Source organism: Gouania willdenowi, chromosome 5 (genome assembly GCF_900634775.1).
Source record: "Gouania willdenowi chromosome 5, fGouWil2.1, whole genome shotgun sequence".
Lineage (NCBI taxonomy): Eukaryota > Metazoa > Chordata > Actinopteri > Blenniiformes > Gobiesocidae > Gouania > Gouania willdenowi.
In genome coordinates this window covers 16,015,007-16,030,587 of record NC_041048.1, presented here as the reverse complement: position 1 = coordinate 16,030,587, position 15,581 = coordinate 16,015,007, and the positions used below count along the sequence as shown (strand labels likewise).

General features: G+C 37.4%; 1 protein-coding gene across 1 annotated transcript in view; it reads right to left on the bottom strand.

Annotated features, from left to right (window-relative positions):
• The window catches only part of uba7 (ubiquitin-like modifier activating enzyme 7), a 48,590-nt gene that overhangs the window by 22,649 nt on the left and 10,360 nt on the right, over positions 1-15,581 (bottom strand). The window contains exons 13-20 of the mRNA XM_028447816.1: positions 15,241-15,406; positions 13,823-14,019; positions 13,454-13,518; positions 12,147-12,357; positions 7,310-7,384; positions 4,422-4,623; positions 4,253-4,341; positions 1,454-1,546 (exon numbers count right to left, since the gene is read on the bottom strand). Of these exons, the coding sequence (XP_028303617.1) occupies positions 1,454-1,546; positions 4,253-4,341; positions 4,422-4,623; positions 7,310-7,384; positions 12,147-12,357; positions 13,454-13,518; positions 13,823-14,019; positions 15,241-15,406 (1,098 nt within the window). The remainder of the gene's footprint in view (positions 1-1,453; positions 1,547-4,252; positions 4,342-4,421; positions 4,624-7,309; positions 7,385-12,146; positions 12,358-13,453; positions 13,519-13,822; positions 14,020-15,240; positions 15,407-15,581) is intronic.

Sequence of the window (15,581 nt, the reverse complement as noted above, 5' to 3'; positions counted from 1 at the left end):
GGCCGCACAAAATTATAGCAAGCCACATGTCTGTGTCTGGTAATGATGCTGTTTAAGATCAACTAGAGTCACATGTGCTTCATTCATTTGGCAAAATGTATTACAGATGCTATCTAAACTACTAAAAATCTAAAGTTCAACACTGATGTATGGATACTATTTTATTTGCCATTATGGAAAATATTTCACACGCAGCTGCTCTTCAATGAAACACCTGATAGGTTGCAGAGGTGCCACCATAGGGACTTCATTAGCACACGCTGAACCCAAAGTTACTCACACTGCTAACGCGTTACACGCCATGAGATTAGTTTGTGTCGATATGTTTAAAAGGCTTAAAGTAAAGATGTTTGAGTGTACCTCGCGATGGAAACAGTTGAGTAATCTAAAACATATTTATTAATAGTTATAAGGCCTCATGAAAAGCTCTATTAAAAGCTTGGCATGGGTATATTTCGTCACATTTACAAAGGAAATGTGCACTCATGGGAAGTAATGACAAGTTTGTATTTTCCAACAACATAAAGCACGTAAAAAAGCTAAATCAACTTGTCTGTGCTTTAAACATGATAAAAGTGCTATATGGGCTTCATACACATGCCCAAAGTGTTTTTTTCATTGATTCCCTGAATCATTAGTTAGAGGGTGATTTTCTATACTACAGGGTGAGCCCAAACACCTCGCTCCAATTTGATGACGCGTTCCCACTTAGATGACGAATTTGACGCGGCACTGAGTTGGACAAGCCACGCCTCCAGAATGCTCTCTGCCGTGATTGACATGTAAACAGACACGCCCACAAAGGTGAGCATGTCAGCGTCCTTCGTGCAGTGCTATGTATGTATTTTCTACAGTCTATGTATGAACCGGCGAACGCCCCGCCCACACGCTCTGTCTCATGTTTATAAAGCAGCATGAGCTCGGCTACAGAGTGGGTGGGACGAGCCGTCCTCTGGCCTTACGACACCGTGCGTAGAAGAGGAAGTCAGTGTCCCGCCTATAGACACGCCCACTCATGAATATGCATAAGTAGGTCGCAAATCAGCCTGTTTGTGTAGAGTTGCTCAGAAAGTGACTTTTCAGAGGCTAAAATTCTGGAAAACAGGCGAGTTTGGGAAAATAAACCTCAAATACTATGTTTTTGGGGTTTTTAGAACAAACAGAGATGGATGAAAAATAGCATAACATGGGACCTTTAGCTGTACCCCTCCCCCCGCCTTCCAACTGTCTGTGCGTGCGTGCGGTGGGCACAAGGCCTGGCTCGGGTGTCACCTCTCAGGCGACAGGTAAAGTACTGTGATTAGTTCTGCTCCATGAACAATAGGTGAGAAGCCTACTTTGTGGCTTCGTGTGTGCAGCATTGAGGTTCATTTATTTCAAATAAGATTTTATTTTATTGATTAATACAATTTTCAGTCCATATATCTTGCTAGTAAATAGTGAAATGACTGACCTGGTGACGATCAGCTGCAGGAATGTAATAGTTCTCTGCTCTCAGGTTGGATGCAGCAACAATGTAGTCCATGTGGAAGTTACTGTCATCATCCTGTGTGAGTTGACATTTTTAAATGTATTAGCAGTGATGGTAAAGAGATGAGCAAACACTACTTTCATAGGAGGTGTAATACTCATCATTCAGGTTGAAATACACGTTAAGTTGCTCGAGGCCCGATCCTTCCATGCCCATGACAAATGCAGTCATGTGATGCTCTTCATCTCTTTGAAATTTACCGGCTTTGTTGATGCGTCTGCATCAAACTGATAGATGACGAAGTCACCCAGGAAATCAGATTTCTGTTGTGATCGACATGGCCAGTGAGCTCATGCCTCTGCTGGTTGCAGCTCCACAAAAGCTACAAAGTTGACTGTCACTCAATATTAGCTTTAGGGGTTGCAAAAAAGTTCCAAACTGGCAACCTGATGCCTCTGATACCCTCCTACACACATTCCATCTTCCAAAGCCTGACCAGGGCATGAAGCGATAAAAACGAAGAAAGGAGGATTTGGGAATCCTACCTTAAGTCAAGAAGAGATTTGATATTCACCTGCTTACCTCATGTACCAGTACCTTTATCACTACCTTTTCTGACTCACCAAATTCTTTCCAGAAGCATATTAGTCTATTCTTTGAAGTAATTGGCCTTTCCAAAACTCCCTTAAAACCATACTTCTGACATATTTACACTATTTGTCACATAGAGAGCAATACAGAATGTTACAGTAAAGAAAACTATTAGTAATGTTTGCTTGATAAGGTTAAAGGTTGCTTTAAAATGTGCATTGAAGGCACTAAAGGCTTTCTATAGCAAAATAACTACAGTAATAAAGGCTACAGCACTATTTAACACCGACTGTCTGACACTTAAAATGAAAAAACACTGCTCAAGAGCAGTCGATACCGGTCCATTGACCATTTTATACTAAGCTGTAAAGTTTAAAAGAAATGAAATGTACTTGCATCCCTGGTATTTTATTTTGAAAAATTGCCAAAACCACTTTTGACCACATCAATTCTTCACTTGACTGCACTTGATTAGACTAGACGTTGCTGTCACTGCTATGGAACGGTGTTAGAGCATACAGTACATTTGATATCAGTGATATCAAACATAGTCATGCTCTACTCGCATTCAAATTTGGCGCACAGGTACTCAGTTCTGATTTACCGATGCCCAATAAGACTTTACTAGTGAAGTACAAAGTGTCACTAGTAGTACTTGTAAGCCTTTTATGCTAATAAGGGGGTGGGGGAACCAAATTCAGACTTTTGCAACCAATTGTGGTACTGGATTTGGTTATAATCCCTCCTTTGTAATTTGCATTAAGTCAACTAGTACTTTTGGGTTTACTTGAACACCAAAAACAGCCAAGTAGTACTACTAATGAGATTGTGAGTATACTCATAGTAATCAACTATTAGTTTTGCCAGTTTTTGGTGCACGAGAGCACGAGTTGACAATTTTGTGTTACTAGTAGAACTATTTCATATCAAGCTTAATAGTAATACTAGCCCGTGCTCCTCTGCGTTGAGAAGAGGCAGGTGAGGTGGCTCAGGCACCTTATTAGGATGCCTCCTGGACCCCTATTCAGGGTTTCCGTTACAGATTTTCGCAAAGTAAAAGCGATATTTTTAAATGTTGACAAAGTATATTTGCGCTTTGAACGTGTTTCCATTGAACGTTGCTTTGGGCAGGAGCCTCGTAACTCCCGTGAAATCTCATCCTGCGAAAAAATGGATGCTCCGAACCTCCTTATAACGCTTTGTATTCCTTTGTTGTTTCACGTCTAATGTGGCAGTAATAATTTCTAAGTCTAATGTTAAGAAATGTCCCAGTCTCCTCTTCTGTTAACACGAAACGTGCCACGTTTTCTCAGAGAGAAGTGGTCATGTGACCAGGTACCTCATGTGATGTGACCAGGTTTGTCACGTTCTGTGACGTGTATTTGCGGAAAAAGTGTTTCCATAGAAGTTTTGCAATACATTTCAACATCAAAATGTCTGAAATTTCTCCTCATGAAAGCATGAAACCTTTTAAGCAATATTTAAGTGTGTTTTCGAAATTCACTTGATTCCATGCTATTTTGATTTTGCCCATTTCCAAGAGTAATGGAAACATGGCTTATGCCTCTTGGCTGGAACGCCTCGAGATGGATGAAGTAGTCGGCGAGAGGGTAGTCTGGGCCTCGCTGCTAAGGATGCTTCCTCCACGACTGACACAGATAAGTGGCAGGAAATGGATGGAGGGATGACGAGTAGTACTAGTGACACATTTATGTCACAACAATTTGTACTCCAAATTTGAGCACCAGTAAAGTTTTAAAACCATGGGACTGGAGCATGTGTTGAGGAAAGCCAAGTTGTTACTTAAAAGCCAACTTTAGATCAATAAACAGCTCATTAGCATATTAGCGCAAAAATAGGCTACATAGAGCTTTTGGAGTCTACATGTCTATATCAGCTTCATGTTAGTAATGGAATGAATTTACCCTCCTATTCTTATTATTTCTGAAAACAGAAAGTTAACCTTTAAAATAAATAACGTGGAATAGAAAAAGCCCAGAAAACAAGAAACCTCTGTTTCATGCGTGTGAGGCCTGGTTCAGTTCCAGGTCAGTGAGGAGGCAACGATGGGGAAAAAATTCTCTCAAAGAAATAACACATGCGAGTGTTGCTCCCTGCTATGGCTCAGTCACCACTCTGTTACTGTATGTAACCTCTGCACAGCCTGCAGCACAGAGGTTTTTATATTACCTTCTCAAAGTCGATGGGGAACATCTTAGCTGAGCTTTTCAGAGAGGAAGAGGCCAACTCTTGTTTCAACTCCTGAAGTCTGGCTTTTTCTGGAACAAGCGCATTAAGAAATAATAACGGGCTTGAAAAAGGTATCACGCTGAACAGACAGAGCCAAAGGTTTACTGACCTGCATCGTTGCTCCCCATCACTTTTTCCTCTTCCATTTCCTTGTCAGAAGTATGAATCTTCACAGAGGAGTTGGGAGTAAAAATTGGGACGTGGACTCCTTCTAGGATTTTTTTGATGGAGTTGCGATCTCTTCTTCCTTTGATGTTGTAGATCTGTCCATACAGATTAGATGCTGCCACCACATAGTCCAAATGGGTTGCCTGAAGCACAACGTCCAATAAGAGCTTGCACAGTAGTCATCAAATACGGGAGTGGTGGCCTAGTGGTTAAAGACACTGGGCTTGTAATCGGAGGGTTGCCGGTTCAAGCCATCACTGTGATATGTTGAGCAAGTCCCTTAACCCCGAACTGCTCCCCAGGCGCCGCAAAATGGCTGCCCACTGCTCCTCAGGAATGGGTTAAATGCAGTGGACAAATTCCATTAATGTAATAACATAACATGGCCAATTAAAGGCGAAAGCCCCGATTTAATCTTAATCTTTAATCTTTAATCTTAATTTAAATAATCTTAAAGATGGGAAGAGCAAGGGGTATGTCTAGAAAATGTGCGTCCACTGTTGCTCGACCTCTCTAGTGTCAGATTGTGCAGAGTTTGGTGTAATGTCACCTCGATTATTGTTCTGTGGTTTGGTCATCTGTCACCAAAAGTGAGCTTAGAAAACTGCAGATAGCTCAAAACAAGGCTGCACGTTTGGTGTTGGGCTGTTCTACACGATCAAACATTAAGCATATGCGTACTTCTCTCTCATGGCTGATAGTAGGAAATCAGTTTAGCCTTAAACACAGCTGTCATTTTTAAATCAGTGTTGATCAGCAAAACACCTTGACTCCTTATTTAAACAAAAAGTTTTTCAAAACACTGACCATGACTATGGCACTAGAGGGTCTAGCAATGGTCAGCTGAAAGTGCCTATCTCAAACTTTTATATATTGAGCATTAACTATATGGAATTGTTTGCCTTACTATCTATGTCGTATTGAAGGTAAACAGGAATTAAAAAAATTAAAAAAAACTTAGCCATTTAGAATGGCTATACACTGAGTGGTTCTGTTATTTAATTCATGAGGATTATTAAATGTGTGTCTTAAAACTTCTTTTTGGGTATATTATTAATTGTATTTGTAATTTGAAATATCAAAGTTGATGTTATTGTCTGTTCTGTATTTGTATTTTATTGTTGTCTTTATGGACTAGCTGGTTACTACGGTACCAGCTAATAGAGATCCTTAATAAAAACATAAAAACAGTAATATAGCAAGGAAGAGCATAATTCTTACACCATAACATTAAATTAAATTACTGCAAGAAGATGTTTTAAAATAACACATCTGCAGTTTATACAGTAATTGACTTAACTTTACATACAACATGGAATTCTTTGGTCAAATGTTTGTTTTAACTAATGGTATTAATAACAAGTGTTTTTTGCTAATGTTTTATCATCTGCTTAAAATAATTTACTCGTGGGAAATACTTTATCTGTTTATTTCAAATTCTGCTAACAAAAATGAACTTTTTGAAGTTGTGTGTATATTAAGTGAATTTGGCATATTAACATTTATGTTAATATACAATACATGGAGCAGGGCTCATCTCCTGATAGAAAGGTTGGGGGTTCAATCCCAAAGCTTTCCCTTTCAGTGTGTTGAAGTGTCCTTAGCAAAGACACTCAACCCTAGTTGAATAGTTTAGCGTCTTGCATGGCAGCACCGTCACCACCAGTATGAGAATGGGTGAATATGTTGATATTGTAAAAGTGCTTTGGGACTACTTTAGTGCTATATAATGTGCTGTATAAATCCAGACCATTTAGTATCCTCACTATCAGGGCCCCATTACAGCATGTTTCTCAAGCATCCCAATAGGGACACAGTCGGTAGTTATCTATTGTTCATGTGTATACTATCACTTATTGCCATTGACGCATATATGCGTCATTTCAAATCCCAACGCTTGCTGCCATTGACGCATATATGTGTCATTTCAAATCCAAACGCTTGCTGCCACTGATGCATAAATGCATCAATTGTGTTTTTCGGCTGGGGTTGCTAGGAGACAGTGTGACGGAGTTCTCCTGTGAGTATCAGGCTTGTACTATGGTGTAGTGACCAACTGGAGGCATGTAGATGGCAGCAGCGCCCCTTTAGATGAGAGATTAGCTGTGATTATCACTATCGATGGGGAGGGACAGACGTGTGCTCATAGCAGCTCACACTTGACCAGAGCATGTGTGGAACTGAGTGGACAATTGAGAGTGTTGCCATCAGGAGACAAAACCATCAACAAACCGGGTCAAGCGGTGAGACACTGCATGTTCGGGCGGAGGAGGAAATGGCGTGTGGGGGAACGGAAGGGGGAAGAGACTTGGAGGATGGCCAAAAAACAGTAAAAAATCCAGTAAATTCTGACCCACATAACAAAATAATAGTAGTTTTTGCCATCAAAAGCCCAGTCTCAGTGTTGTTTTTGTTGTTTTATAGAAGGAAACCAATTTTGAGGTGTGACTACAGCAAAAAAAAGAAATAGTTTCAAAGTCGTTGGCAGGTTTTTTCAGAAAAAGCCTTTTTTTCTCAGCTTTTTGTCAGAAACTGGCAATTTGGGTGAAACATGCTTCTATTCAAATGCTAATTACGGAAGAACGAAACAAGTTAGAAACAAAAAATAAACAAATTCTGATGAAAGCAGAGACTAATCTTGCAGATGTCAGATTGTCATAGTACAAAATATGCTGTGGGTCTTTAAAAATTAGTCAAAATGCTCTAAAATGGCTGGCAGTGAGGAGGGTAGCTGTTCTGAAAATGGCTGGCAGTGAATGAGTTTAGAGGTTAGATAAGACAGTAATAGATGTATAGATTGTAGCGAATTGTCAACAAGAGTTTACTCACAATGTTAGGGTCAAAGTCCAGTGGGTGAGGACATCTCTTAGATCCTGACCAGAAGGGTAGACCAGTACTGGTAACCTAAAGAGTAGTACAAGCAAAACCCTTTATCACAACAATCAGCAGTTGTAGAAACATTGCTGGGACTTTGTTTCCCTTCATAATGTTTCAATGAATGAGAACCATCTGTTACTAACGAAGGTGAAAGTAACGGATTACAAGTACTCACGCTATTGTAATTGAGTTGCTTTTATGGGTACTTTTTGGAGTATATTTCTAAATCAGTAATTTTACATGTACTTAAGTATGTTTTAAAACAAGTGATTCTTTACATTTCTACACCCAACCACTACTGAGTAATTATAATTATTTGTTTTAAAATGATCAAAGGACATTGTGTAACTATAAAAACTGAAATGACCAGACAACAATCAAATGCATCACATCATAGCCGAGCCTTCCAGATTAAACAAAATGTTGTTCATTTTACCACTTTTTTCGGTTCAGGTTAGGGTTTCTACTTATTATGTAACTTGTACCACATGGCACATATGTCAGGGCACTGTTTTAGACTTCATAAATTCAGCTATACTTAGAGCCTGAGAATTCTTTTTATTTTGAATTGAATTTATTAGTGTTATTTTAATTTAAAAAATTAATTGTACATTTTGACAAACCCTTTATTTTATACAGACGCGTTTGTGGAAAATAAATTAAGTTCCAATTGTCTAAGATTTGGTTTCTTCCTTTTTAGATTTATTCCCAAAAATAAACATTGGGGGGGTCCAAAGTATTTTATGTATGACCTATTTTTACAAGTACTAGAGTACAATTCCAATCAAGTATTAGTACTTCCACTTGAGTAAGATATATCGGTAGTCTTTACACCTGTGGCTACTAATGGATATTATCCTTTTACCAACATGCTTCAGCCTAGTGCATCAGTAAGTTTCCTGATAGAACCTTCCCCGGTCAATGGAGAAAACAGACCTCCAACCTTTTTGTAGCACAGACGAACTAATAATGTTATCAGCTGTGTGTGGACGACGCAATTTGTAGGGAAGATAAAGGAACAAAGGGGGACTGGAAGCTTTGAAGTGACCAAATGGTCCGTCTGCTGAGAAAGAGAGAGTTGGTGCCATCGTTCACTGCAGGGTGGTTTTCTATAAACAGCCACAGGCACCAACAGGGCTTTCTATTTCAGCACTACAATCATTCTTTTTTTTTTCCTTTTCACAAACAAAGCTGGTGCGTTTTTTTATTTCATTTTTTTTACATGGTGGTTTAATTGCATTTGTTTGACTATAAACTCACTGTTGCAATGGTGAGGGCTGAAGCTTTGGCTTCATGAGTGAAGTTTGTGCAAAATTACATGAAGTTACCCTCAGGGTACCATGGATAATTTCAAAAACATTTGAGCTGCTGTTTCATGTGGCTGTCTGAAGAAATTACCTCATAAAGGAAGCTCAGTTAGGGCAGGGGTCTGCAACCTTCACCTTTTCAAAGGAGCCATTTTGCCTAATCTCTCCTGGATTAAAGTCCTCCCGCAGCCAAAAAAATACCTTCTCAATGAAGACAATACAGTGTATTACATTATATACCTCACATAATTAAAGTCTCTGCACGACGTGATTTATTTTTAGGTTAACAAATTGTGATATCTTGATTTTATTTGTCATTAATCATCAATAGCCTCTGTAAAAAAAATAAAAAATATTTATTTTTCAGTGAACCTTAAACATTTAGTCAAAACTTAGTTACAATTATGTGGTTTACGAGTTTGTAGAATGGAGCTTATGATATTAATTTGAAAATGTGTGAATTTAGTTACGTTGTTGTAGTTGCCATAGCTCATTCAATTTGCACCACGTGCTTAACAATTATCTGTTTAAAACTCAAAATTTATTAAAGTTTGTTTTGGGACTTTCTTTGAGATAATAGCTTATTAAATCTATGGATTTGCCAACGAGCATTTATTTGTTTGTCTGTCTGTTAATAGGATTACGTCAAAGATATTTAACAAAATTTGACAAAGTTTTAACCAACGATAGACCTTATACCAGATATGGGCAACTGGCGGCCTGCGGGCCAAATGCGAAATTCATGCGGCCCCTAAAACAAAATTGTGATTCAGGAAGTTGGAAGTTATATGAAGCACAACATAATGCACAAAACTCCAGAAACACAGCAGAATGCACAAAATGCCAAGAAAAGTATAAAGTAACAACAAAACGACCCAAAAGATTTTTAAAAAATTCAAAAATTATTCATAAAACACAAAATGACAACAGAGACACACTGAACAACCACTTAAACACACAAAAACAACAACATGTACAAACGAAGTTCAAAGACACGAAATTACACAAAATGAAAGAAAAATACACAAAATGACAACAAGAACAGAAAAAATACAACAAAACCACACGCAATAAGTTGAAAAACCCACATAAAGTAAACAAAATTTCGACATATTGACGGGAAAATCAACAAAGTGAATTTAAACACACGCAAAATGTGTGTTTTCAAGCTTGTGTTTATGCTCAGATTGGTCATTCTTCTAAATTCTGACATGAATGTTGATAATGTGGCCCTCGGATCAGACAATCACATTTTTGTGGCCCCTGCTGTGACAGAAGGTGCCCATCTCTGCCATACACCATAGAAGATCTGCATGGCAAATAGTTGTCCTCTCTTAGTGCTCTTGTTTAATTACGCTGTAATGATTGAATAATTATCATTTAATTTTTTACGACACCGTCCTAAGTGTCTGCTGAGTACATCTTGACAAGGATGACATATTGTTGCAGAGTTAAAACATTTGTAATTGCTTTGCAAAAATGCATTCATATTGTTAATTGTTATTTGTCTCTATGTATCAGTGTCAGTCGTACACTTTATTTTTGTCGCATTTTTGTCATTAAAATCGCACTGTATTCAAAGTTAAGCAGGGAAACATTCATGCATAGAGTGAGGTATTCATTTATCTGTGAGAACTGACAGCCAACAAAATAAGTGTTTGTTTTAACAGTGATTACCTGTAAAGCTTAGTTTCAGTATCTGTCAGGTCAAAATCTATATGTTAAGTAACAATAATGACCTTATCATTGTTCCCCAGAGAGTCTACGCTCAAACTTTAAAACAGAGCAATGGAAACAAACTCTGACATTCGTAACAGAGAGAAAGAGAAGTACAGCGGAAGAAAAAGGGAAGTAACGTTACAAAACAACTGTGAGACAAACTGCCACTGTTGAGGTTAGGAACACTTTCAGCATCAGTGTTTTTTCCAGTGTTTTACCTTTATGATTTTTTTTTTTTTTTACAAAAATACAAAGTTCCTTTCAGGTCTGAGGAATTTTCCATGACGGTGGAGAATGTGAAATAAGGTTTAAAAAGTCCACTAGTTAAACTGAGACTGAGGTTAGTGAGGGTCTGTTTGGTTTGATAGTGATCCATGCCCCCCCCCCAGCTGTCACAGACACGTGACATCACTCTGTCTGCACGCTTGGATGGATTACAAGCCCTCACAGCCCCTTAGAGACATATATCTGCTGTGTTCTAGTGCCTCAAGTTGCAGATGAGGTAACTATGTCTGTGGAAATGTGCTGCATGTCTTTTTCATGAGGTGAAATGCAACAACATAGCAGTGCTACCCACTACTTTTTAATTGATCTGCCTGCAAAAATACCACATCTTCCATGTACAACAGTGCCCCTCTGTGTCCACAAACTCTAACTACATACAGTATTAGAACCTGAGGTTTAAACCAGGGGTGGTGTACAGTCCTGCGTAATGCTTAGTGTTAGTGAAAACTAATCATAAACATGGTATAAAGGTTCTAAACACAATTACCTCCTACCCACTATGACTCGTAGTAGGTGTTGATGCTAAATCCTGTGACCCAACTAAATGGTGGTTCTGGTCGTTTTAATGGCTTAAGTCTGCATTTATACGTGAACTTCAGCCAGTGAAGCTGGCGGCTGATGGTGACTCCACCAAAACTACTGGAAACACCATGTAATCCAGAGGTTTCCAACCTTTGGACCCCATTTTGATATCACAAATGTCTGGCGACGACAGAGACATTTATTTTGTTCTAGAATTAGTTTTTTAACATGTTTAATAAAGTGTGTTACAAATACATAGTAGCCAAGATTAGTGCACAAAGTGACATGTGTGCCACCTCAAATATTTATATACTGAATTTTAGTTTTATATTTATTTTGTGTGATGTGTATTTGAAAAATAATAATAATTCAAAATATTCTAAAAACAGAATTTTAATGTTTTTACCTAATTTATTTATTTTTATTTTTACAATAATTACAAGACAATTCAGGCAGCCCCATTTTAATTCCCGATGACCCCACATGGGGTCCTGACCCCAAGGGTGAAAAACACTGATGTAGTCGTATCACAGATTTTGTCACAACACTTCATATGACAAACATGTCTGAGAAAGTATAATTTTTTAACTTTTAAAGAAATTAACCCTAGAAAGAAAGTAATCTCCAGTGTTATATGTAATATTTTAATAGAGTTTGCAATGAAATTTTACTATAGGTACTTTTTAACATAACAATACATAAGCTAAGTAGCGTCATGCTAACGGTTATAGTCTTTTGGACAAAATGACTAAACCTATTTTGTTTGTCTGCATGAGCAGTTAAATTGTCATTATCAACACATCTATTTACTCTGTTTTACTTAATCTTTCTACCAGATGTACAACGATGCCATCAATCAACTGGGGTGGCACCAGTCAAGATTCACAGCTGGCCAGTACCACTCCCGCGCCCCCAACTACGTGTTTATGATGTTTACCAAAGATCATTTTTTTTACCTCTCCTTCGGGGAAACAGTGGAGAAGCTGACGGATATCATTGTTGAAGAGAGTCTCCCATTTGTGTCGTGCCCAGCTCACACAGTCTTCCCAGCTCTGAGGACGTGTTCCACCAGCCTCCATGTTTACTTGGCTCCTCCAGACTCCCTCCAGAGTCTCGAGAGCCTCTGCATCTCCATGTGTGAGAGTGCGCTCGACAAACTCTGCATCACTGCAAAAAAAAAAAAAAAAAAAAAAAAAAAAAACATACAGCAAATGACTAAAAAAGTGACAAAAGAGAAAAAAAAAAACAACGCAGAAAGCCAAGGAGGATAATGGAAAATATTTGGGATGCCCCGATACAACACCAATATTGCAGCCTTAAGTATCGGCCGATACTGATACCGATCCGATATATCAGCACAAACCATACATAATTTTATGACTTATTTTGTAGTGTGGAATGTTAGAAAATACTTGATGAAGTGATGTTACTCAAACAGAGAACAACAGTCAGCAACAGTAGGTATGAGAAAAACTGACCCATTTATTATTAACCAATTGGTTACATACATTTTAACCTTCAACATAATATCTACAGTATTCTACAATTGAATAAATATAATGTAATATATATCAGAGAATTTAGATGCAGTCCGATAAAATCCGATATTCGTTTTCTGGCTGATATCGGGCCGATATCCGATATCAATATCGGACCGATATCCGATATCAATATCGGATTGGGACACCCCTAGAAAATATTAAACTTTTTAAGTTTAAATATCCAGGTTTTAGAGATCTCCCTGCACAATTACACATGGCTGAAAGGAAAGGTGTAAAACCTTTATCAGATTCAGATGTGATAGAGCTGTATGCTCCGAGTCTGCTTTTTAATGCACACTTTTATTTTGAAACTTACATTTACTTGTACATTGATAATTAAACACTTAATAGACAAAATGAAAAAATGATTAAATGTTGTTGTTTAGGTGTTTCATGTTACAAACACAGAGATTTACAGAAAAAAAAAAAAAAAAAAAAAACTGAAAACCTAAGGTTTATAGGTTTATATTTACAATTGAAAACAGCATTAGTTCTGTTACATTACAGACTCCAGACTCGGCACAGATGATATTTTAACAAGATGTTACTGCTAAAGGACAAACACGTGTTTTTCCTGTTTATGATCCAAAAATAATGAGTTTAAACAACTTCATCTGTGAGTCTCCTGGAATCCTTTGGAAGAGAGTCCAAATGAAGTGTAAAACATTTGGAGCAAAAACACATCCATTACATTGAGTGGATGAATTACTGAAGTCTCTTACCTTAAGAACTGATTCACATTTTCAGGTACATGCTTAAACAATCCTTCAAACTGGTCTCTAGCCCACTAGAGCAAAAACAAACACACTTTAGGAAAAGCAATAAGAGAAGTACGGTAACGATTCTTGAATAAATGACACCACATTTGGCCTCTGCTTTTAGTTTTGAAATAACTTGAATAGTTAATATATTTGGAAGAAAATGATATATCAGAAGTAGTAATTACAGCAACCTCTAGTCTAGTCTAGTCTAATCAAAGTGATCAACAGCTGGTTTCAGTTGAGTATTGTTGCAAATAGACAGTTTGACGTTGATGGATTTTAAACACAAAACAGACACAGAAGCGTTATTGGCTGAAAAACACTCCCTACCTGCAGTGTATGTTCGATTCGGTGAGGGAAGTTTTTGAGGGTGCACAGAGGAATATCTCCACTAGAATTTGATTTGACAGGTCCATAGGACGCAGTTAAGTGAGGCACCACCACCAGAGTGTGACCTTTGCTGCCCAGAGTTCCTCCTTCAAGCATCGACTTCTGGTACTTAATGCAGAGCCCATCCAGATAGACCCCTGGGAAAGAAATACATGCAAATGTTAATAATAATCAGTGGTGGCAAAAGCACTAGTCTTCAGTACTCAAGTAAAAGTATAGATACTTGAATTAAAAACGACTCTGGTACAATTAAAATTATTGACATTGTTCCCTTACTTGAGCAAAAAGTACATGCTACTAAATATATTTAAGTAAAAAAGTGAAAAGTTAAACAAATGTCCCTTCAATAATAAAACAGGGTTTTTTTCTTCATTTAAGAACTTTAAAAACTTTTAAATGGAAATAAATGAAATTTGTTACCCTTTATGAACACCTGGAGAATTTAGCACACATAGATCAAATTTGTAAATAAAATAAAATTGTATATGCTCAATTAAACCCAGAGCAAACTTTAAAATATGAGATATAAAACTAAGGGACCTGTTTAACAAAAAAAGCTCAAACTACCAAATTATTTCATTTATCCTCAAGAGAATCATGTTCTGAATGGACAGGTGCCGTTTTTGGTGTGAAAATGAGTCCCAGCTTCACGGTTGTTGGTTTGCGTCTATTTACTTGGTGACGTCAACTTCGAAGGTCTTAAAAGTAACAAGCTCATCTTTAAAATGTAAGCAGTAGAAAGTATAGATATTTGCACAGGTGACAAGTAACAAAGTACAAATACTTTGTTACTGTACTTAAGTAGTTTTTTCTGGTATCTGTGCTTTACTAGTATTTTTTTTTTTTTGGCGACTTTTTATTTATACCCCTTATTTTTTATACAAATAATATCTGTACTTTCTACTCCTTATTCTACAACTTCTTAATAAAATAAAAGATATGGAATTTGCTGGTTTCAATACCTTGTCTTATTACTGAAGGGACATATGTTTTACTTTTTACTTTTTTACTTGAGTACATTTAGTAGCATGTATTTATTTTTTAAAACTTTTAATCAAGAAAATGAGCAACTTCAATACTTTTACTTTTACCAGAGTCGTTTTTTTTTATTCAAGTATCCTTTTACTTGAGGACTGAAGACTAGTACTTTTGCCACCACTGGATATTTGTTTAAAAAAGTAAGGAGTAAAAGTAAAAAGTTGCCAAAAAATAAATACTCAAAGTACCAGAAAAAACTACTTAAGTACAGTAACAAAATATTTGTACATCATTACTTGTCACCTCTGATGATAATAATTGCTAAACAACAATACATTTGTTAATAAATGTTCAGTAGATGAGAGCGTCTGTGCACTCACTAGCTTCCACATTATCAAGAGCAGCAGCAACTCCATGGAGGCCTTTAAAGAAGTTGTAATTGTAGACTTCTTCACTGTTGGTGTCCAGACGATTTTGATGAGCGACGACGTTCATCTGTGGGTTCATCTCACGAACTGCTACAGCTGCAACCTCCGACTTCGATTTCTAGTTATACACCCAAGTATAAATGTTAGCAGGGTTTTTCACAGAAGTCTTTAAACAGACGTGTTCATCCGCTCTCTCGATTTCAGCATTTAATACTAAAAGATTTCTGCTATATTTCAACCACAAGTGGGATGATGTCTAGTCAGACGTAGTTGTGGCGGGTTGTAGACAACCC